Consider the following 24289-nt stretch of genomic DNA (forward strand, 5'->3'; position numbering starts at 1 on the left):
GTGCAAATTATGGTTACTCCAGGGATGCTTGTGCATCAGATGCTGGAAATGTCCCGCCCCTTACTGAAATGGAAAATATGATTGGTTAGCAAATATCCAATTGCTTCTGAAATGAACATTCTGATTGGTGGATCAGCTTAGTCTGACTGTCTGTCTTGCCAGTGCCATCCATGCGTGTTTAGAGAGAATTTCTGTACACTTTATATATACACAATTCACTCAACGGTGCTGCGGCATTGCGTTAGTAGATTGAAAGTTCAAGGTCAAAAGCCTACTCGTTGTTCTGGCGACCATACCTATCATCACTTATTTCAGGTGGGCATACGCAAAATCCTATGAAAGATAGGTGGACATATGTCGTATGCCTGCGTATGCCCTAGACTACACTTCTGCTCTCATGCTCTACATTCCGTTATTCCAAGTCTTCTGAAGTGATACGATCACTTTGTGTGATGGACAGAATAAAATGTAATTTGTAATTAACTCTTAAAGCTAATTATTTACAAAGCGCTGAATTCATATATCATCGATAACATCAAAACTTTTTAAGAGGTTTCTCGTTAACAATGTAGTCGCCATACTTGATTTCAGCACTTTATTAAAGGTGCTATATGTAAGATTGACAACAAGCATTTGAAATGGGTACTGCAGTCCAAATTCAAAATATTGGAGAGTTGTCTGCCATGTCTGTCCAGACTTGAAGCTCATGCGGGTTGCCAGAATGTTGACACGCAAATTAACCGTCTCCATCTTCCAAAGGTATCTCCAATATTTATCCTTGTTTTACTACGCCTCTGGTCATGGTGGTTTTTAGATGGATGGCGAGGCTTTTTAGGTCGGGTGGAATCTGTTATTTCTGATCCAGTTCATTTGCTGGCTTTCATGCACGCAGCACGCAGTGTTGTTTGCCTGCAAACTTGTTCAAATCTGGCAACATGACGGTGTCAAAATACTATTGGTGAGTGGTAAAATTCTGGCCACCATTCACTTGCATTGAACTCTAAATTCTAAAATTTGTGTTTAGCAGAAGAAAGAAAGTCATACACAGCTGGGATGCCATGTGGGTGAGTAAATAATGAGAGAATTTTCACTTTTGGGTGAACTATCCCTTCAAGGTGAGTAAATAATGACAGAATTTATTTATTTTTTTTTTTTTTTTTTTTTTTTGAGTTAACTGTGCCTTTAACACTTCTGACTTAACTAAATGCAATTACAAAGTTATCTGTGCATGTACGCCTGAGATAGAGCCCAAAGTTTGCTCAAAACGTAAAAACGAATTGGATATATATCATTTTTTAAAAGTGACATTGCAAGCCCCATATGCCTTAATGCCGTTTGATATGTAGAAATATCTTTACGTGGTGTTGAGTTGAAATAATTAGATAAGGACTCCCAGGATCAGTTAGACCTCTGATAGTCATCCTTTCATCTTCGGGCTGCTTGATACTCACACACTGCGTGAAGATTTTCTACGCTACTTTAATAGATTTGAAAGAGTGCACGGAAGATGGAGAGCAAAAATGACACATGGAGAGTGAGAAAAATTTGTAAAGTATGGTTTTTATGATAGTAGTGGGGCAGAGTAGACCTGAACTAAATTATAAGAACAGCAGATGAGTGCATATGTTGATGTGTATGGCAGCAAGCACCCTGCACTGCAGCGTGCGTGTGTGTTTTGTGTACACTTATTGGTTTAATCAGAGACTGAGCACATTCAGATGGATTTTCCAATATCTAACACAAACATATGAGTGCATAATTAACGTCATTGTGTCTGTAACAAATCTGAATCAAAGGCACAATGTTTTGTTTCATGATTATTATTATAAGCTTTGTTATTTTTTTCTTCAGTTTACAGTTTATTTTTTCAGGATCTTTTATTTCATTCCAGTTGAAGGTAAACATGATTGTAATTGGTTGTTTCCAACACTAATAAATGTTTTAGTTTTTTCCCCCAAAACAATAGTTCCTCACACCCGCTCACACATTCACACAGAATATGCTCAGACTAAACAATAGAAACAATACTCAAACATATGCGCACACACACACGCACACACCGCCCTCTATCTATAGTATTATCTCTCATTCTCTCACACACACTTAAAAGAGAAAACAGATATTTAGGCTAGTTTTAATACAAATGACAACTTCTAACAGTTGCAATCTCTCACTCACTCCCACACACACACACACACACACACACACATTATTCTCGTGTCCAAGTTTTTGTAAGTGCACATTTTAAGAGTGATACTTTTCCTTCCATTTACCTGATCAACTCTTCTGAAATATTACATTATGCCATCAAAATATTAACAACCCCTAAAAAAGCCAAACTCAATGAGAAAACCCTTCTAAACACAAAAGCTACCTCAACCCAACACCTTTAAAGACAACATGAAAGTCAAGAAACAAATAAAATGTATAAATACTTACATCACATCATTCTGAGCATTCAAGTTAGTGTTCCATTATTTGTTCTGAAGTTGCTCTAGAACAGTGCTACCACAGCAACCATATAATGGAATATAAAGCAGACATGAATTGAAATTATTTGCAGAGCAAAAGCAGAACGATACAATAAACGGCTTCATATATGTCAGTATGTTAGAGACAGCCTGCAGGTGTGAGAGAGAAGGTGTCCATATAAAAACATTAAACTTCCATTATGACTCTATGTTAAAAAAAATCCTCTACCATACATCACTTTTCCTAAATCACATTCCATTGCTAGTTTAAGCAGTATTTATTTGCATGTGTTCAGTTCTAGGGCAAAAAGCAGCACTGGTTGCTATCATGGGCTGTGGAAGGGTTTTGTTATCATCGTGATAAGGTGCTTACTATGTAAAAAAAATGTTAGAGTCTTAATTTGGGACCTTGTCGTAAAATGATATTTGCTGCCGTTTATCCATTGAAAAGATCATAAGAACACAATAACTACCTGGCCTAAAGCACTTGTTTGTTTGTATTACTCTTTCTGATTTCCAGCTGAACTCCTAGTACCTTTAGGTGTGTGTGGCATTATAGAAAACCACCACTGAATAACTGTTGCCTTAGAAACTGGACCCCTCAATTTTCATTTGGTCTTGCTGATCACCACCAAAAGAAGTCTGATGCAAGCAGCGACAAGTGGAACTGGTTTGAACTGGAATGAACCAGCCGAAGTTGGTTTGGCATCTCAGAGTTCTCTGAATCCAGCGAGAATCAGCATTGTCCAAACTAATGAGTGGACATAAGGCCGTCCACAATGTCCATTTGTTCCAAACATAAATAAATGCATGTATTTTATGTACAGTGTCTCTGTTTGTGTTGTCCAGAGTATCTCCAGTTTAAGGTATTAGTCTTTAAATCCACAGAATGTCCAGAGGAGATTATTCCAGCATCACTGAGCTAATGCACACACACTTACATGCACACACATGCTCGCTCACTCACTCAAGCAAGCACCTTTTATCAAAAGGCAGAAGGAAACAAAACAATAAAAGCTATTTGGCTTCTGTTTGTCTTGATGGGTTTAATGCGTCTGCGTTGGCGCTTGTGTTTGCAAAATCACTTCGCTCTCTCAATTTTCTGCATCAAAGAACAAATCACCTTTTACTGGCCCTACCTTTATGTGCGAACACACTAGGTTCAAATAAGAATCAGTTGTAACTGGATTTTAATGCTTTATAAATTGTAGCCTTGACAGTGCACAAGTCAAAAACAGTGTGACTTGTTTTCTTTTTTAGTTGATTTAGAATCGAGTTCTGTTACTATTACAGACTTGTTTAAACTCATCAAATGAATATCGTTGTTCCATCCCTGACAGCAATTACATGATCATCCAGTGGTTTGTACATCTCTGTAGTAACAGTAACCCAGAGAGAGAGAGAGAAACAAATACTTTTGGAAGTACATTAAATGAAAAGTGGCTTTGTTTTTCTGCCGAGTTTAGCTAAAGAGTAATCTGAGCTTCTAAACTGTTAACAACATCTTGGTATCAGTTCTCATCAAACAGAATCTGAGAAGCTCTTAAACTTTTAACCTGCCAATCCACAGATAATGGAGCGATCAAACCTTCAGAGTGAAGGAAAGATGTGCCCCGCCCCAAGCACCGAAGGCACCAGCAAACCCACACAAACGCCTAAACACACATGCACGCATAAAGTACATCCCCACTATTGTAACCCAAATGGCACAGTTCTCATTATTGTATTGAAATCTGTAATAGTATTGTTTGTGTTTTTGTAAGACATGAATAGCACTGTTGAATTGTGGGCTGGTGCTTGACACTCAGCAAGCTGCTGTAGCATCATTCCAAACAAGTGTTCCGTCTCCTTTTCTTTGACTACCATTGCTTTTGAAGTGTTCCAGCTTTCTCCCCTGTTTTTATTCGCAAACCTGCTGGCCCTGGACCCTTCCTTCCCCCAAGGCCTCGTTGGTGTGGCGACAGTTAGGAGTTGGATGCTAGGATACGAAGAGGGCAATGAAGAAAATTGACGCAATGGTCAAGAGAAGGCGATCCCTGGATGGACTGCTACCACTGATGCTCTTCTCCAGTTTGGTAACCTCATGATTATCATAGTCATCTAGAAAGAGCGACAGAGAAAATGAAAACAAAATTAACAGCTGACGTCTAGACAGCATTGTTGGCGTGACTCGCTTAGTATAGTTGATCTCTGACCAACTCTGACCTGAGGGAAGAAGTAAAAAATAAAACGCAGTGACTCAGTCATGTATGTATAGTTGGTGTCTGTGTTTTTGTTTGTGTAAGTGTGTGATGTAGGTGCAGAAGTCAGCTATGAGAGGAGTGCCCAAATGCGTTGAAGAAATTTACGGAATTCTGTTACGTCATCACCGGAGATGGACAAATAGCAAAACCAGTATGTTTATGTCTGCATGTGTGTGACCAGGTGTCTAGTGATAGACAAGTTCATAAACACATCTTGACAGGGAACAGTGTGTTACGCAAATTGGCTGACATGAAACATCTCCAGACATGCGATATGGGATTGTTTTTGACAGAATAATGTGATGTTACAGGACACAGACAAAAGATGTTACATTTTTTTATGTCTGGGGTGCTAATTTTCTTGTGCCAACTTTTTACCGCAACACCACTTATCAGAATAACACATGATTTAATAATGAGTTAAGGAGTTTCGTTTTAATCTTTTTTTCTTTTCTTTTTTTATCACTGAGTACGATTACATGCACAGCAGTACACTCATAACTACCAAAAATGGGTTGAAAACCACATTTACATGAGATTTTAAATCAGGGTTTTCTCTGCTTTTGACTTCAAAACGTAAACAGGCATGCGCACAAGACTTGCGGACATTGGATAAGCTGGTAAGAACACCGGTAAAGGTGTTTACATTCAGAGCAAAATCTGGGTAATGGGCAAAAATGTACATGTGCAGATCAGTTTTTGCTTAAAACATTTATGTACAGTCATTTTTATTTGTATAGCGCTTTTCACAACAAACATTGTTTCAAAGCAGCTTTACAGAAAATGACCTTATGACCTTACCCAGATAAAAGAAAGCCATTTATGGCCCCAATATACTTCATACGAAATGGAGGAATGAATGGATATGCCAAAAGAAGGTGTTTTTGTGTTAGTTTCAGTTGTTCGTAACAGCTTGTCTGGGCGAACGTTTTGGAAAACTTATAATCGGCTGCTAAACACCTTCTTACTGCCATTGGTCTGCGTCATCAGTAGTTGTGACCTTAAGCTTCAACTAATAATTTGTTTATGTTGTTTAGTCAGTATTCAACATGCAGAGTTATTAGCGAGCTGGTGCAAATGTACCTACATTTGTACGATCGCTCGCATACAGACATTATCCAAGACCATGTCATGCGACTTTGTTTGTATAATTAGTCTACAAAAGGAATCAAATCTAATCAAATCCCATTCACACATCTGCCCAAAGTACGATATGCCTCTATCACCATTTGTTTGTCTGTATTCTGAACATTAACAGTCTTTTATACATCCATCTTTGCAATAGTATCAGTGTCATCATAAATTACAATATTTATGTGCATATTATGGACATATAGCATGTTAGTGCATTAGTGCCATGAATTCAGTATGTAAACGACATACATTTTCTACTGCATATATATTACTTTAAATCACCATCGAGTGGTTAAAATGGCATCTTTTACTGACCTCATGTGAATTCTATTCATAGAATTAGGGATAAAGTAATTTAAGGAATGTTCCGGGTTCAATACAATTCAATAACACATTTTTAAGGTTTTACATGTATCGTCCTCATATTTAAATGTACTTCTAAACGCCTCCCACAGTGGTGTGGCGGGTGTCTGAATGTTCGCAAACAGTATACCGTTGCTTGGCTGTTTAGAATTTCTTTTTACCCCTGAACGAAGAACGAAGAAGAACTTTTTCAGAAGTATATTGGAACCTTAAGGCATTTACATGACCACACACACGTTGTTGGCTTACTAAGCATAATCGGTTTAAGATTGTGAATGTAAATGCTCATTATTTCCTAAAATAACTGGAAAATTAAAGATACTATTTTTTGTTTATCTTCCTTGTAATAAAGACTTGACTTTATATTGTTGGACTCTATTCACGTTTTGCATATTTTTTATTTGCCAGACTAAACATTTAAAATGCATTGCACAAATAAAGTTTATTATTACTATGGCATGACAATGTTTGATTGACTAGATGGCTTGAACGCAAGGTGGGAGAGAGGAGCTGTGTGGGATGAATACATGTTGGAATTCAACACTCTGTGCCAATATGCACAACTCAGGCCAGAAATACTATCACATGACCTGGCTGAACTAGTATTGCCGATTCATCATTGATTATCTGATCAGATGAAGGTGTTTCAAATAATGCTTTTGTGAGTTGTTTATTTGATAATAGTATCCGCATATCAAGATGACCAAAATATCTACTGAGCTTGTCCTCTCAGTGTCCTGAACAGGAAGTCAAATCTTGCATTACAGTGCATTCAGACTTTTGTATCTGATATAATATTGCTTAACACAAGCAGGAAATTATTTGTTTTTCTTCACTCGTATGAAAACCACATAGACAGACTGGTATGAGCACATTGCCACACAACTCTTTTTCCTCTTTCATGTTATTTCCCAAGGGCCAAATGAAATTTGCATTATTGCGTTTGTATTTGTGATTGCAAGAGTGTTTGTGTGAGTTGCTCTATACAAAAACTAATACAAACTCTGACGGTAGCGTGAAACGAACTGCCATTAATGGGGCTAAATGCTCCAGTAGATTTATAGAATATGTTAAAAGTCCAAAGAGAACTACAAATGAGAATTTACACACTTATGTTCTTATTGATGTCTAAATCCAAATGTATTGAAGTGCCTTGAGGGGAATGTGCGTTTATTATGTTTATCCTTAACCATCAATTTAAAAACACTTGCAGCATTCTTAAGCGTTTCAATGCACTAGAACAGATTCAACTGATGCACTGCAAAAAATCATTTTCTTAATCAGCATTTTTGTCTTCCAGTAAAAACATGTAAACATCATTTAAACAAAATGATTTGACTTGGGAAGCAAAACAGTGCAAGATAATAAAAAGGATATAGCTTGATCTTTCAATTTAAATGAAAAAAGAATCTGGTTTTAAGGATGTTTTAAACAATTTTTTACAAGAAAACAAGACAAAAATACAGATTAAGAAAATTATTTTTGCAGTGTGTGGCAACGTCGTAGGTAACTTTTTATTCATCTAAAGTTCTGTGTACACTTTAGAAATGTATCATTTGCAAAATCGTATTTATTGGCTCTTTAAGGTTGTCAATACTAATGGAACAGCAGTGAGCTCTGAGCAAGGACAAAGTTTTTTGTTTTTTTTTACTGTCTATTGGACAGAGATATATGGAACAGTACTGAGATGTGTGGCTTCCTGAGACCTGGCTGGCCTCTTGTGGTTGTTCTCTTCCCCTCTCTGGCCTGTTTGAAAACTGAACCTCTGATCGGAGCAAGTGGGAGGGAGCTGGTACTCAGATTCCATTATTGGAAATCGTTGGGTGGCTCCGGCCCAGAGACGACCCAAAACACATCCACATCCATCTGTCTCAAAACAAACGCTTAGAAAAAACACAAAGAAATCAATGCCTCTTTATTCCTTAAGAACACGAAGTCAAATAAAAACATTTCTTTCATGTAAATGGTGCGGTCGCTGCTGTCCTTGAGTCAGGTCACTGTCGTGGCGAGGATGAGCAGCAGTGTTGCCAGATCTCACTAGAAAAGCAGTCAACCAGGTCTAACAAAACAAGCCCCAAATAAACAAGAAAGAGGGCCAGGGAATGAAATCTCACTGCAGCAAAGAAATTGTCTTGTCAATAATTATATCCTTTCACAAAAGAATGAACTATTGTTCACAATTAATAAGGACATTTTCACACACTGAGAACTTTATTAGGAACACCTGTACACCTTCTTATTCATGCGATTATCTAATCAGCCAATTGTGTGGCAGCAGTGCAATGCATAAAATCTGGTGATAAAATCAATCAGATACAGGTCAGGAGCTTCAGTTAATGTTCACATCAACCTGGGGAAAATCAGAATGGGGAAAAAATTTTATCTCAGTGATTTCAACTGTGGCATGATTGTTGGTGCCAGATGAGTATTTCTGTAACTGCTGATCTCCTGGGATTGTCACGCACAACAGTTTACTCAGAATGGTACCAAAAACAAAAAACATAGTGTTCCTAATAAAGTGCTAAGTGTATGTAGAGTACAGCTCGAACAGTAGTTGAGGATATTTGACAGCAGCAATTACAGTAGTGGTCAGTCAATTAGCAAGCCCGAATACACGTCTGTATTCAAAAAAATAAGCCCCCAGAAAAACACTGTACATCCATATTTAGAAGTGGAAAACAGGCCCAAAGTAATTTATAGTAAGAGGACAACACTGCCGAGCAGGATGCCACTAAGCCTGGAGGATGACTAAGAACTGGAGGGCTAGTTCTGCCACTGTTAATCAGCGCTAACACTAGCCACAGTGCTTATTAACACTGAGCTAACTAGCTTATGGCTTCATTAGTGCCAGTCATCGGCTATAACATGCGTGTTTACAGATAACTGCTGTATTTATTGCCTGTGTTTGTTTGCTCTGTTAGTGTAGCATGGATCATGTGTACACGTCTTTTCAGGAAGCGGAGATGAAATGAAATGAAATTCACTGAGATCATATGTCGATGTCTCATATGCATTTTAATTACAAATTCAAATGACGTGACCCTAAGTGGAATTAGATTCTTTGCTGCAAATCAAATTTGAGTTATGATAATACACATACACTCACATGTGCACACACGATTTATGAGATTGCTGCATAACTACGACTGAGGCGTGTGGATGTTACTGTTCTGGGTGCAGAAACCTTGGGTGTAAATGTCAGCATAGACAGTGATTAATATGCATATGTATAAGTGACTATTTGTATATGTGTGGTCCTACTGGTTGGACAAGCTGGGTTTTGTGTGTAACTCACCGAGGTCATCCATTTTGATGTTAGGTCTTAGAGTGTAGTCTGGCTCTGTGGGCTGGGTCTCCTCATCTGAATCAGATGCTGTAAAAACATGAAAGAAGAATAAAAAAAGACACAAATGACTGAATTAAAAGTTGCAACACTTTTGCAAGCTGTATTTCAGTGCAAACACCTGCGTCTTAAGGCCCTTTCACACAGAATGCAGCACAAAATAGCGAGATGAACTGCTGATAGATTACCCCTTCACACCAAAGGTGATGCGAATACTTCACAATAGTGCGAATCCTTTGCAATAGGTACCGCTAATTGAAAATCAATTTTACTCCTGTACAGTAGGTGGCGCAAGACATCACTGTGAAAATTTCAGTTTGGTGTGACAGCACTGCATTGTGAGTATTTAAAGTAAATCATTGTCATTCTTTTAAGTACAAACACGCCTTCTTTTTTTATGTAATTTGCCTTATTATAGATTGTGCCTTATTAAAAAAACTCAGCTAAACCTGGCTGGTGCAAGTAATTTTACACTATAACCACCCACAGATAACAGGCGGTAAATAGATTTTTATTAAAAAGAGATGTCTGTGTAAATTGTCTGTTGATGATGGCAGTAGTAAATCATGAATAAATGAGGGATATAGGCATATATCGAGATGTGCAGTGTAGTCGAGCGCACTTTCGTTTTAAAGATTTTAAAGAGCCGATTCAGGTGTCTAGATCATAGTGGTAGAGTGATGCTGTACAGTCCCAGTAAAATATGCCAGATCGCGGTAGTCTGCTGCATCCTCCACAACCTAGTGCTTAGAACTGACCACAAGCTCAAGAATTGTGTCATGCAAATTGCATTAAGCACTAAATTTTGGGGCCATTACCTTGTTCTGCATAATTCATTATTGCAAAGACAATGCAGCATGTGGAAAGAAATGACGCTATAAGAGGCCACAATTCATTTTTGGTAAATTCTCCCACGGTCTTTCTCTCTGTTTGTAGGATCTTATAGATGTACTCAAAGGCCTTGGGAATTAATTTGTAAGCTCCTCCATGTCATGCCCAGCAGGAGTGTGTAGTCACTGTTCCCAGTTCAGTTAAGGCCACATACAACAGCACTGACTAGCTCTGTGCACTCAAGGCACTGGATTTCAGACCTGACTGAGCAGGACTATCATATTCATTTTGACACAAGAACTCTAAGACTCCAAGACAGAGGGCAGAGGTTAAGATAACACACAATATGCTCACTTGCATGCACACACACACACACACACACACACACACACACACACACACACACACACACACACACATACATGTTCATTAATAATAATTAGTCAGAGATAGAGAGAGAGACAGATGAGGGTGAAGGGTTAAAATAACACTCAGTGCCAGCAAACTGACAGTTACAATACACAAATCCTGACAGCACCTAGAAAAAACGAGGAGAGAGAGGAGAAATAAAAAAAGTGTATGAGCTAGAGAATGGCAAATAGCAACATTAAGACATGAAGCCTGTTGGGGAAAGAGAGGTAGAGAATGTGTTTTCTGTGAACATACAAACACGTGTAAACAGATTGATTTAGAAAAAGACAGATTGTAAGATTATAAGAAACATGGACTGAGTACACTTCATAAATAGGCTGAAAGGTGGATCAATTGGCTGTAAAATAGGATGGTTCGATGCATGGATGGATGGATGGAAGAAATTATGGATGGATGGAATGATGGATGGATAGATGAATAAAGATCGATACCTGTTGAGCAGCACACATACACTCTCAGTCTCAGGCAGCTGCGGCCATGGTGGTGAGTGGGCGTGGCTACAACAAAACAGGTAATGTCAGTCATTGTTCATCAGAAATATTGCTTAGATTGAACTGTAATTTTCCACCCCACAGAAAAGCTTAAGTCATAATACAAGTTTGTAGTCTCTTGAAAGAAATGTGTCCTGTTGGATTATGGTCTCTTATTTGATAATTGATGGATAAGGTATCCACAGATACAGTATTGGGTAAAGTTCTGACAGTATTGTGTATGGACATTTATTGTAGTATGTACAGGTGGATTATTATGCATAATGTACCAACAGATGTAATGTGTACAGTTACAATTCATTATGTCATTAAATAAACAATATTCCAGTTATATACAAGTTTAGCTCAGTTGACAGCATTTGTGGAATTATGTTGATTAACAGAAAAACAATAATTAAAACTGACTAGCCCCTCCTTTTAAATTTAAAAAAAAAATCAAAGCAGAAATTGGAGTTACAGTGAGGCACTTACAATGGAAGTGAATGGGGCCAGTTGTTGAAGGGTTTAAAGGCAGAAATATGAAGCTTATAATTTAATTACGACTGTTTATACAGTCGTTTTAGGGTTCACACTGTTATGTTGTCATAGCAATTAAGTTGCAAAATTGGATAAAACTTTACACAGAAAAGGTTAGCAACTGATTTTATCATACTAAAATCATGTTAACATGCATTTTGTTTACGTTTTATGGCTATACATTTCAAAACAGTGAGGATTTAATGTTTATGGATTGTCCCCATTCTCTTCCATTGTTAGTGCCTCACTGTAACCCTGATTTTTGCTTTGTTTAAAGAAAAAGGGGCAAGCTGAAATGAATTTTTGTGGCAATCAACATTATACTACAAATGCTGTTGATTGAACTTAACTTGTATTGAACCTGGAATATTTCTTTTTTAATGACATTAAGAATTCTAGCTAGAAACATTACTTGTTGGTATACAGTATACACAGGGTTTGGGAGTAACGGAATACATGTAACGGGATTACTTATTTAAAATACAAAATATAAGTAACTGTATTCCACTACAGTTACAGTTTAAATCATTGGAATTTAGAATACAGTTACATTCAAAAAGTATTTTGATTACTGAAGAGATTACTTTGCATTTTATTGTGATTTGTTTCATTTAATATTTAGTCCTTATAAATGATGCAATCCAAAGTGCATTTGAACAGCGGTGAAACACTTTCTTATGATGTGTTACATTCATACGAGCAGACAGAGAAGTAAGTTTGAAGTAAGTTTGGAGCAGAAGAAACAGAAATAAACCTTGTGTAAATTATCAGCTTCACGCTAAGCTAAAATGCTATTTCTAGCCATTTACATGCACATGTTAAATGCACATGCACGATCATATTTTTTTATCAAGAAAATTCACATTGGATCATAATTTATTTTTATCTAGTAAGACCTTTGATATTAGGGCAAAAATCTTATTCTTGATAATAATTTTTTTATTGTTTTCCTGCAAAAATATCTCAAAATCCTTAAAACAAGATCAATTTGATTACCTTGTTTTAGAAACAACACTGCATAAGATATTTAAATTTTTCAAAGAATGTATTTTTAACATGTGTATTTTGTCTTACTGTACTGGCAGAGTTTTTATAGTCAAAACAAGTGAAAAAATCTACCAGTGCTGAAGAAGTAATCCAAAGTATTTAGAATACGTTACTGATCTTGAGTAATCTAATGGAATACGTTACAAATCACATTTTACAGCATATATTCTGTAATCTGTAGTGTAATACATTTCAGAAGTAACCCTCCCAACCCTGAGTATACAGTAAGATACAGTCATATCTATAATAGTTGTGTAATAAACCATCACGTATTCACAAATGGGTGTAACTCACGAAAACATGTCCAAGACACATTTCATCCCCAAATCAAAATAAAATATAATCCAAAATTATTAAAACATAAAAAAAAATGAAAAACAAATATATATATATATATATATATATATATATATATATATATATATATATATATATATATATATTATCTCTCTCTTTTGATGGACATGTTTTTGAAAGTTTTCATGAGATTCATCCAAATACAGTAATGTACTGCTGTGTAATGTACAAATCATCATAAATACTTCATAGTGTGTATAGCAGAGTTAAAAAACATTTTTACTCACAGATGTAATAATATTCCTGGCCAACATGGAACTCGTAGCCAAGCGAGAAGGCGCTGTAGCGCTGGAATTTTTCAGAGAATTTGATTGGTGCATGGGGTGCGTGGGGGCGGTTACACTCCCAGCGTTTGAAGCCCAGCTGTGGGTCACACGTGCGGTAGCCACGATAACTGACCATGTAGAGCACATACTGCTCAACCACGCCCCTCTGACTACTGTTGTAGTGAGGACAGTAAATATCCAGATAGTCGTTCACATTCACCTGCAATGTGTAGCCCTCCTTACGAAGTCTGGAGACAGAGAGAGACACAAATATACAAGATGATCAGTTATTCCTCAGAGATTGTTAAATCTAATATCAGATGCCAAATGGAGCATATTTTTTATGCATAAACATCCACCTACCATTCAAATAGAACAATAAGCTGACAAATATGCATCAGCATCGAGATTTAAGCTTTCGATGTAAATAAATGTATAAGTGAAAGTGTATATTTCAGGTAAGTGGTCACTTTTTCTTTGAAGCTTTTCACCATTTTTTTAATGTATACTTTAGTTATGTTCCTGCAGTGTGACAAATTAATTTAAGAATGTTAAAAAGTACAAATATTCCATGCAGGTCCATTAATTATTAATCAATAAGGTCATAAATTCTGCATGTATTATAATAATTAAAATAGTTTTAGATAATGTATAGCATGTCACACTACAGAATACTGCTGTCACTGCTTATCACATTTCACGTCAACTCCCCAATACCACTAATCTCCTAGCTTTGGAGTGCTGCAAAATCCACTTAAATCTGAGCTGAATAGCCAGTGAAACCACACAGTTTTGGCACCAGAGAACAGGATACAGCTGAGCAGAACAATCATTCCTCCAACAGAAAAGCTGAATGTGAGAGCAAATACAAATGCCCTCACATTTAAAATCAGTCAAGCAATCTGATTTTAAATGGCAAAAGGTCAGGTGCAAGTGATTTCACATTCCTCCTCCTCCAAAAAAAAAAAAAAAAAAAAATCCTTTCAGTTTACAGACCCTCCTGCCTTTTCTTATACAGTTTTAAAGGAAATACTCCAATGATCCAAGTGGAGCTCATGCACTCTACTTTTACAGTATAACCATTACAAAGGGCAAAGCAGGTAGTTTTTATATAAAACATTATATAGCAGCACACACAGTTCTTTTCTCTTATTTCAAGGTTAGATAAAGTGTGCATTGTTGTCAATGCTATAATATTTTGTTCCCTTACAATTCAATACACATGACATTGCATCACTGACGCTAAGGGGAATGTCCTTCTACACGATCTAGTTGAAACCTTTCTACAATAACGGCAGGATTGGCTAAGGTGTTTAAGCCCCGCTCTTTTAGGCGTGAAGCTGACTGGTATAAAAGCGGGCGCACAAACACCATTCCTCAGAATTTTCTTCCTTCAAGACAGCGATTCATCTTTCATCTCCATTACCCTGCAGTGTTCCGGCAGATATTTACTCCACCTTGCCGCTTGACGCTTCGCTGGTGAACGGGCCACTTCAGCATCCTGATTTCCCGCAGCGCTTCGGCAGGAGTTTTGTAACCTTATAAGCTATTATTGATATTGTGTGTGTGTGTATATATATATATATATATATATAGAGTGTATCTGGAAAGTATTCACAGCGCTTCACTTTTTCCACATTTTGTTATGTTACAGCCTTATTCCAAAATGGATTAAATTCATTATTTTCCTCAAAATTCTACAAACAATACCCCATAATGACAACGTGAAAGAAGTTTGTTTGAAATCTTTGCAAATTTATTAAAAATTAAAAAAAAAAAAAAATCACGTACATAAGTATTCACAGCCTTTGCTCAATACTTTGTTGAAGCACCTTTGGCACCAATTACAGCCTCAAGTCTTTTTGAGTATGATGCTACAAGCTTGGCACACCTATTTTTGGGCAGTTTCTCCTATTTTCTTTGCAGGACCTCTCAAGCTCCATCAGGTTGGATGGGGAGCGTCGGTACACAGCCATTTTCAGATCTCTCCAGAGATGTTCAATCGGATTCAAGTCTGGGCTCTGGCTGGGCCACTCAAGGACATTCACAGAGTTGTCCCGGAGCCACTCCTTTGTTATCTTGGCTGTGTGCTTTGGGTCATTGTCCTGTTGAAAGATGAACCTTCGCCCCCAGTCTGAGGTCCAGAGCACTCTGGAGCAGGTTTTCATCAAGGATGTCTCTGTACATTGCTGTATTCATCTTTCCCTCGATCCTGACTAGTCTCCCAGTTCCTGCCGCTGAAAAACATCCCCACAGCATGATGCTGCCACCACCGTGCTTCACTGTAGGGATGGTATTGGCCAGGTGATGAGCGGTGCCTGGTTTCCTCCAGACATGATGCTTGCCATTCAGGCCAGAGAGTTCAGTCTTTGTTTCTCATGGTCTGAGAGTCCTTCAGGTGCCTTTTGGCAAACTCCAGGCAGGCTGTCATGTGCCTTTTACTGAGGAGTGGCTTCCGTCTGGCCACTCTACCATACAGGCCTGATTGGTGGAGTGCTGCAGAGATGGTTGTTCTTCTGGAAGGTTCTCCTCTCTCCACAGAGAAATGCTGGAGCTCTGTCAGAGTGACCATCGGGTTCTTGGTCACCTCTCTGACTAAGGCCCTTCTTCCCCGATCGCTCAGTTTGGCCAGGCGGCCAGCTCTAGGAAGAGTCCTGGTGGTTCCAAACTTCTTCCATTTACGGATGATGGAGGCTACTGTGCTCATTGGGACCTTCAATGCTGCAGAAATTTACAATCCTATCTTGGAGGTCTACAGACAATTCCTTGGACTTCATGGCTTGGTTTGTGCTCTGACATGCACTGTTAACTGTGGGACCTTATATATACAGGTGTGTGCCTTTCCAAATCATGTTCAGTCAACTGAATTTACAACAGGTGGACTCCAATCAAGTTGTAGAAACATCTCAAGGATGATCAGTGGAAACAGGATGCACCTGAGCTCAATTTTGAGTGTCATGGCAAAGGCTGTGAATACTTATGTACATGTGATTTTTTTTTTTCGTTTTTTATTTGTAATAAATTTGCAAAGATTTCAAACAAACTTCTTTCACGTTGTCATTATGGGGTATTGTTTGTAGAATTTTGAGGAAAATAATGAATTTAATCCATTTTGGAATAAGGCTGTAACATAACAAAATGTGGAAAAAGTGAAGCGCTGTGAATACTTTCCGGATGCACTGTATATATATATATATATATATATATATATATATATATATATATATATATATATATATAGGAGGCACGGTGGGGCCACGAGGTCAAGCAGGATGTTCACCTTCATGCAATCCATTTAATTCGGATGAGGGACAGTCCTTGCATTTGTTATGACCTGTGCGAGCACTAAACAAAAATGCTGAGCGTACTCGCCAGTTCAGACTGTCTGACCAGATCTTTGTGTGCTATGGAGGATGCATGAAAGGAATGTCCGTCTCCAAGCAAAGACTTTTTCACTAGATTGTTCATGCAATCGCTCATGCTTATGAGTCGCAGGGTGCAAATTGCCCAATTGGTGTTAAAGCACACTTAACTAGAGGCATTGCCTCTTCATGGGCATGGACGAACGGTGTGTCCTTTCAAAGCATATGTTCTACAGCAGGATGGTCTTCTCAAAACACATTCACTAGGTTTTACAACCTAGATGTGACATCTCTCTCATCGAAAGTCATCTCTGTCTAGAGTGCTTGCTATTTCGTTGGCCAAACATACATTTATGCCCCTCTTTTCAAGTACGGGCTCCCTGTCATTTTACACAACTGCCTATTTTCAAGCCATTGTATCCCCCAAAGTCACAAGCACTTTCATTATAAACAAAACGTCCTTCCCAACTGAGTTGTGAAGGGGTTAATTCATATACTGTATATATTCAGAGTGTTTCCCTCCTGGCTCACCATGAGGGTCATTCACTTGTGGCATACTCATGTCGGTCGCAGGACTGCGGCATCATGTTTCCTCTCTGGGAAGGTTATGTCGTGTAGTGCGGCGTGATGGAAATCTGTTCCCCATAGTATCAGTGACACAATGTCAAGTGTTCTGAATTGTAAGGGAACGTCTCAGTTACATATGTAACCTCGGTTCCCTGAGATGAAGGGAACAAGACATTGCATAAGATGGCTGCACTACGGACTCAGGGATTTTTGAGGTGAGCGCAATGCACTCTTTTTCCCTCAGTCAGACAATTCTGAGGAATGGTGTTTGCACACCCACTTTTACACCAGACAGCTTCGCGCCTAAAAGGTGGGGCTTAAACACCATAGCCAATCCTGCCGTTATTGTATAAAGGTTTCAACTAGGTTGTGTAGAAGGACACTCCCTTTAGCGTCAGTGTCTCGTTCCCTTCCTCTCAGGGAACCAAGATTACATACGTAACCGAGACGTTTGTTTGAGTGGCCCAACATAACTACACTGGCTTAAAAAATGCCGTGAGTTTGGGATGTTAACTAATTGTTTGTTCAAACAATGAAAGATAGGGAGTATGTTTGGGTAACACAGAAATTGGAGTGTATTGGAATTGGAATTGGAAGCCTAAGTGATAGTTCTATCAGGAACACTCGTGGTAAGCATTACATCATTCATTCAATTCACAAATCTTATCCAATCATAATCCAGTTTAGGTCCCATCTGGCTGAAAGGAGTAAGCTCCTCTTCCCTACCCTCATCATCTCAGAGAATCTCAGTGCTTAAATGTAGGATAGGAAACTATATTCTTTTAGTTTATTAACATTAATTCTTAAATTCTCTAAGTCTTTCTGGTAGGAGTATGTTGTTTGGGCTGAGATTCAGGCAGAATCAGTACAAGCTTGAATCGGTCATTTGCATATTGGGGAAGCTCCCTCAGGCCTGAGAGAAACAGAATGTAGAAGGGATTGTCGGGAGAGGGCTGTGTTGGGACCTGTAGTAATATACTGTTATAATGCTCCAGTGCACAGCTGTATTGATAGTGAGTCTTACCATTTTAAGACAGCGTCTGAGGAAAATGTGTGTAACGTCTGCTGAATGTACAAGTAATGTACATAAACTGTCAGGAGTGTAAATGTAGCTCTCAGGGGGAGTGTCAGACTGCACAGCTAAAAAAGTTCCACTGCTCCAAAAGTTCCAAGTGTCTGAATTCAACATCCAGCCACTGTCGCCTTTTCACTGCACTCATTTGTCAATGTCACGCCAGTAAAAGAGAAGCACAGCGAGGGAAAGGATGGAGTGAAACACACTGTCTATGCTGAAATCATCATGACAGACCAGCAGGTGTCAGTATATAGATGTTCAACTGAACATCAATTTCTTCTGCTCAGTTCTAGGTCACTTCTCTTGGGAGATTATTATTCAATTATTAAATGAATAATAACGCTGCTTTAACGCCTCTCCCCTTTCACACTCCCTTCTGATCCTCGCTCACTCTCTTCTCTCATTCTATTCCTCTCTATATCAGTCAGTTCTCACTTTTATGCAAATGGCGGTGTGTAAGAGATGCTTAAAATGTTTGCTTTCTTGTATTTCACACCACACCCCTCTACTTTCAAAGTGTTACTGTAATAATGAGGTATTTAACAAGAGAGACCCTTACAAACATTTATCATGTAACTGGTTTCTGTAAAAATGTCTATCTATCTATCAGTTTAGTATTTTTAAAAATAGACTACAAAATGAGCAAACAAGAAAGAAAAAAATCTCTCTAAGAAAACTCTCTTTTACTCGCACAGGTAAGGGATTACAGTAGGTAGTTGAAGTTCTGCAGTTGTGTTAATGTCCACTAGGGAGCGATGAAGAAATGTTAACACCACAGTAGGAGATTTCAAATTATTACAAAATTATCCTGGAGTATTTCAAATAGACTGGGACACATTTTCTTCTCAGCTGAGAGTTATTACCTCTCTATCTTTAAAAACTAATAATTTCTGGGAGAGTCTATAAGATTCACATGATAATGTATTTGTATGTGTATACTACAGGCTGCAAGGGTGTGTGGGTTCAGGATGCAAGCTGCAGAGCTGGGCAGCAATTGATTTTGGGACAGCAGGTTAAAGCAAGATCAAGGCTCAGATCAATGTCACTAGAGTACTACGAGAGAGAGAGAGAGAGAGAGAGAGAGGCCAAGCGCCTGCAAGAAACATAAAATAAGAAAAACCAAGCAATAATAATATTTCAAACACAACTTGCTCATATAAGCATTTTAGTTCACTTCATTAATCAAATGCTGCAAGTACACAAAGAAATCCTAATATTACAATGCACCTAACAGAACACTTCTTATTGTTGACACATATTAATTTCAGCTCTCATCCTCTCCACGCAGAACTTGAGTAAGATGCACTTTCCTTACAGTAACATACGTGCTGAATGATTGTGCCTACAGAGCATATCTGTAATGAGAGAGAGAAAGAGCGAGAGAGAGATGGCATAGCTGAATCAGCACCACAGGAGAAACAGCAGCTCTGTTTTCTTCCCTTGCTGTTCTTTTCTGTTCTTCTAATTGACCCCCTCAATCCGTTTAATTAAAGGAGAGCATCTGTCCTGTGAACAGTTGACAAAACATGTGAGGTTTGCATGAACACACACAAACACACACATGCTGTGTTGCATAAAGGACACCTGCAGATTTACTGATGACTGTGGTCTAAAAGTAAGTTTAGTTGCATACGGATCACCTTTAATTAATTATTTATCACACATTTGCACATATACAATGAAATTCTTTTTTCTCCCCACATACAGGATCATGCAGGATCAGCCATGATACGGCACCCCTGGAGCAGATAAGGTCAAGGGCCCAACAGTGACATCTTAGCAGTACTGGGGCTTGAACCCCCAACCTTCTGATCAGTAACACAGAGCCTTAACCACTAAGCCACCACTGTCCCCTCATATACACATCTGTGTCTGTTTGTGTGTGTTTGTATATGCTTAGCTATGGTTTGGGGAAAAAACTGTTCCCAGAACTGAGCTAAATCTGACAAAACCTCCCCGTGGGCACATTTGAGGGCATCCTGATTTGGAAGGATTCAAAACAATCTGTTTTCTTTAGGGGTAGGATTAGGGTTAGTTAGAGAATCTATATTAATTACAGTATAATTAGCTTTATACAGTAGAAAACAATATAAGTCTATTGTATGTCTTCATTTTAATAAGTATATGTGTGGGTCAGGTTTTGCCTATATTGTGGAGATCAAAAGTATCCAAAAGGATAGTAAAACCTGAAATCTCTTCATTCTGAAGACTAGCTAACAGTCACCATGGGGGAAATGGCTTAATATACAGTGCATACAAATTAATGTCTTAATGAAAACGTAAAAATGCAGAAAGGTTAATGTGAGGGTTAGGATTTGGAGTAGGGGATATAAAATATCATTAGCTTTGTACGAAATCAACAGAAGTCAATGGAAAATTCCCACTATGATAGAAAAACAAATGTGTGTTTTTGTGTGTGGGTGTGAGTGTGTGTGTATGAGCCTGTGAGGCCATTTTTCCTCCTAATTCAATTGTCATTTATGAGAACACAGGCCACAAGGCTGCACCATAATGAATCTAGATGATGCTCTCTCTCTCTCTCTCTCTCTCTCTCTGACTCATCAAATCGCTTGTTTATGGGCAAATGAAATTAGAGACGTTACAACAGGTAGCAATAGTATTTAGTCTTTCTTGTTTTCTTTGTTCTCTCTGCTAATTATTTGGTCAAATCCTTCTATTCTTCCTCATCTCGTCCCTCTCTCTATTTTTCTCTTCACTCGTCCAATCTTTCCTTCACAACAGAGGTAAATTATTGAAAGGTTATTAAATTCAGTGACATCATTCAGCCTCTGGCACTGGCTCACACACAATCGCAATTGCAAATATGCCACACCAAAGGTTTTTATAATTAACAAAAACTATTATAAGGACAAAATCTATCAGCATATGAACTCAAAAATAGAAACGAGAGTTAGCAAAAGAAAAAAATGTAAACTGAAACTATGGACATTATTTCAGAGTTGAGCCATATTTAATTTTTTGAAGGGAATGAAAACAATGCTGTGAGGAATAGGCTTACAATCTCTTCAAAGGGTTGTATTGATCGTTAAGCTGACAAAACATATTTCACAAAAAAATAAATCACTAGACAAGTTGCCTTTAAATGTGACGCTGCTCTTATTCTCTCATCATTTACTCACCCTCATGCCATCCCAGATGTGTATGACTTTCTTTCTTCTGCAGAACACAAACAAAGACTTTTAGAAGAACATCTCAGCTCTGTAGGTCCATATAATGCAAGTGACAAACAGATCAATATTTAAGTTATTTTACAATGAATCTCCACTTTCACTTTTAAAATGTAAATGAATGTGAGAGTGAGTATGGAGATTTATCATAAAAAAGGACTGTAACAATGTTCATAGTTAGGGAAAAGGAGGAAGCGGGAGACAGCGAATCCAACTCAAATGGTCTGTTTATTTTTTACACTCAGACACACTTCAGAACATGCTTTTTAGAGGACACAAATTAACACAGTGTCTTTCAGCTTGTGTCTAGTAACTCTCTCCATCTCACTGGCATCTGGCTCACTCTTAAAAACCCGTCTCCACTCTCACTGCAATGACAAACAGCTGTTAGAGACAATCATTGCCAGGAGATGATCCTTACCGTTCTCATCTCCTGATCTCGCTCTCCATTCACAAACCGGCACTCAACCACGCCCCCAGCACCACAAGGACTTAAACATGAATCTGTTTCTCACCCAAGCCTATCATATCGCTTTTAAAGATATGGAATTAACCACTGGAGTCTTATGGACAACCTTTATGTGGCCTTTATGTGATTTTTGGAGCTTCAAAAGCCTGGTCACTATTCACTTGCACTGTAAAGACCTACAGCTCAGACATTCTTCTAAAAATCTTAATTTGTGTTCAGCAGAAGAATAGAAAGTCATACACATCTGGGATGGTATGAGGATGAGTAAATGATGAGAGAGTTTTCATTTATTAGTGAACTATCCCTTTAATACGGTCTATAAATGTGCAATAAATTACAAAAGAAAACCAATATAATTATAGATTTTCAATCAGTGTAAGATGGCCTGATTTAATTAATTAATCTCGCAAGCCTTATTTTAGACTATCTTCGAATTAAATAAAAAAGAACCACCCAATTAGACAATTTGCTGTCGTCTGATTGACATATAAAACATTCAATCACAGTTTGCCTGTTGTATTTTCTAATAAAGACTTCTGTGTATTCCAGTAAGCAGATTTGTGATGCTCTTATAACAGAGCACCATGAAACAATTTATGGTGCTCTGTTATAAAAGCTAAAAACTACTGAAACAAAACAAAAAAAAAGCTAAACAAGTCATTTTCCAAAGATACAAATGAAAGAAAAACAACAACAACAACAAATAACTATAAAAACTTATTTTAAAACTAAAACTAAACTGAAAAATAAAAGAAAATTACAAAGTGAAATAAAAATGAGAAAAACAGTGAAATATTCAAAGCAACAGTAACCCTCTGTCCCACTCACAAATTTACTGAAGGCAGTTGTTCTCTTGCAGCCAAACAGTGTTCTTGAAGTTCAAAACAAGGCCCAGTTGCAAGAAATCCCTTAAGTTAAGAAAACCCTTAGGCTATTGTCACTAAAGGAATTCTTAACTTAAGAGGTTTCTTGCAACCAGCTGCAGATCTTTAATTAATCAAACTTTATCTAGCACCTGTGTTTTTGTTTCAACTGTAAGAACAAGAGAGAGTGAGAGAGACGTGGCTGAGTTTGTCTGGTTTTAAACCTGCTAAGGAATTGATATGTGTATGTGGGGGAGCGTTCGGCAGCTGCTGTTACCTGCTCTCAAGGCCGACCTCATCACTGCTCAACTCACATCACCAGTATGTGTGTGTGTGTGTGTGTGTGAGAGAGAGTGTAAATCACACACCTCCACTCACTTCCCCTCGTTTCAAAGCCCATTTGCTACAGGAAATTAGAAACCAACCAATCTCTCTACTTCGTCTTCCTTCTCGCCTTCACTCCCTCTGTGGCTCATTCTCTACAGATCTCACATCTCTCCATTCTGTTCTCTCCTCCTCTTCTGCTCTCTCTCTCTCCATATCTATGCAGTTGCTCAAAGTCACCACTCTGATGGTGAGTTTTAGCCTTTTAAACTGTACTAATGTTGCAGATAAAATCACACTCACTCACAGTGCCACTTTCTGGCATTTGTCGATAGCATGTAAAGATTTAACTTTAACTCAAGCCTGAAGAGTTTGTTTATTAAACAGAGGGTGCGGATATGATTTTCAGAACACACAATATTTCATCCCCTCCAATATATCAATTCAGTCTGGCCTTTTCCGATTTCCTTTTCAGTCACCTCTGCACAGAGACCAATGAACCACAAACACACACACACACACACACACACACACAAACACACATACACACACACACACACACTGCTGTTTATTACTGTCTCTACTGAACAAGAATGAAGATATGACTCTCTCTCTCTCTCTCTCTCTCTCTCACACACACTATCTCTCTTTGCATCTTTCTCTTACTCCCTCGCTTTCTTTACTGCAAGTTGAAATAATTTAGAGAACACAGCTCCCCTCTGAGCAATGAAGAGGAAACAATATGTGTCTTTGTGTGTGTGTGTGTGTGTGTGTGTGTGTGTGTGTGTGTGTGTGTGTGTGTGTGTGTGTGTGTAACTGTTTGCCAAACATTTTGCAATTGACATATTTCAATGTAAACTCAAACATTTCTCATCAAACAGCTCAAAGACTAAATTATCTAAATTATAGGCTATGCTATTAACATTAATATTATAGCGCTATAGATG

The 24289-nt window shown here is 38.1% G+C and overlaps 1 protein-coding gene across 1 annotated transcript in view; it reads right to left on the minus strand.

The window, feature by feature from the left end:
* Nucleotides 1-604: 604 nt before the first annotated feature.
* The window catches only part of LOC127453858 (ephrin-A3-like), a 66709-nt gene continuing 43024 nt past the window's right edge, over nucleotides 605-24289 (minus strand). Inside the window, exons 2-5 of the mRNA XM_051720598.1 lie at nucleotides 13456-13742; nucleotides 11249-11314; nucleotides 9507-9584; nucleotides 605-4571 (exon numbers count right to left, since the gene is read on the minus strand). Coding sequence (XP_051576558.1) covers nucleotides 4450-4571; nucleotides 9507-9584; nucleotides 11249-11314; nucleotides 13456-13742 — 553 coding nt within the window. The 3' untranslated portion in view covers nucleotides 605-4449. The remainder of the gene's footprint in view (nucleotides 4572-9506; nucleotides 9585-11248; nucleotides 11315-13455; nucleotides 13743-24289) is intronic.

Source organism: Myxocyprinus asiaticus, chromosome 16 (assembly GCF_019703515.2).
Source record: "Myxocyprinus asiaticus isolate MX2 ecotype Aquarium Trade chromosome 16, UBuf_Myxa_2, whole genome shotgun sequence".
Taxonomy (NCBI): Eukaryota; Metazoa; Chordata; class Actinopteri; order Cypriniformes; family Catostomidae; genus Myxocyprinus; species Myxocyprinus asiaticus.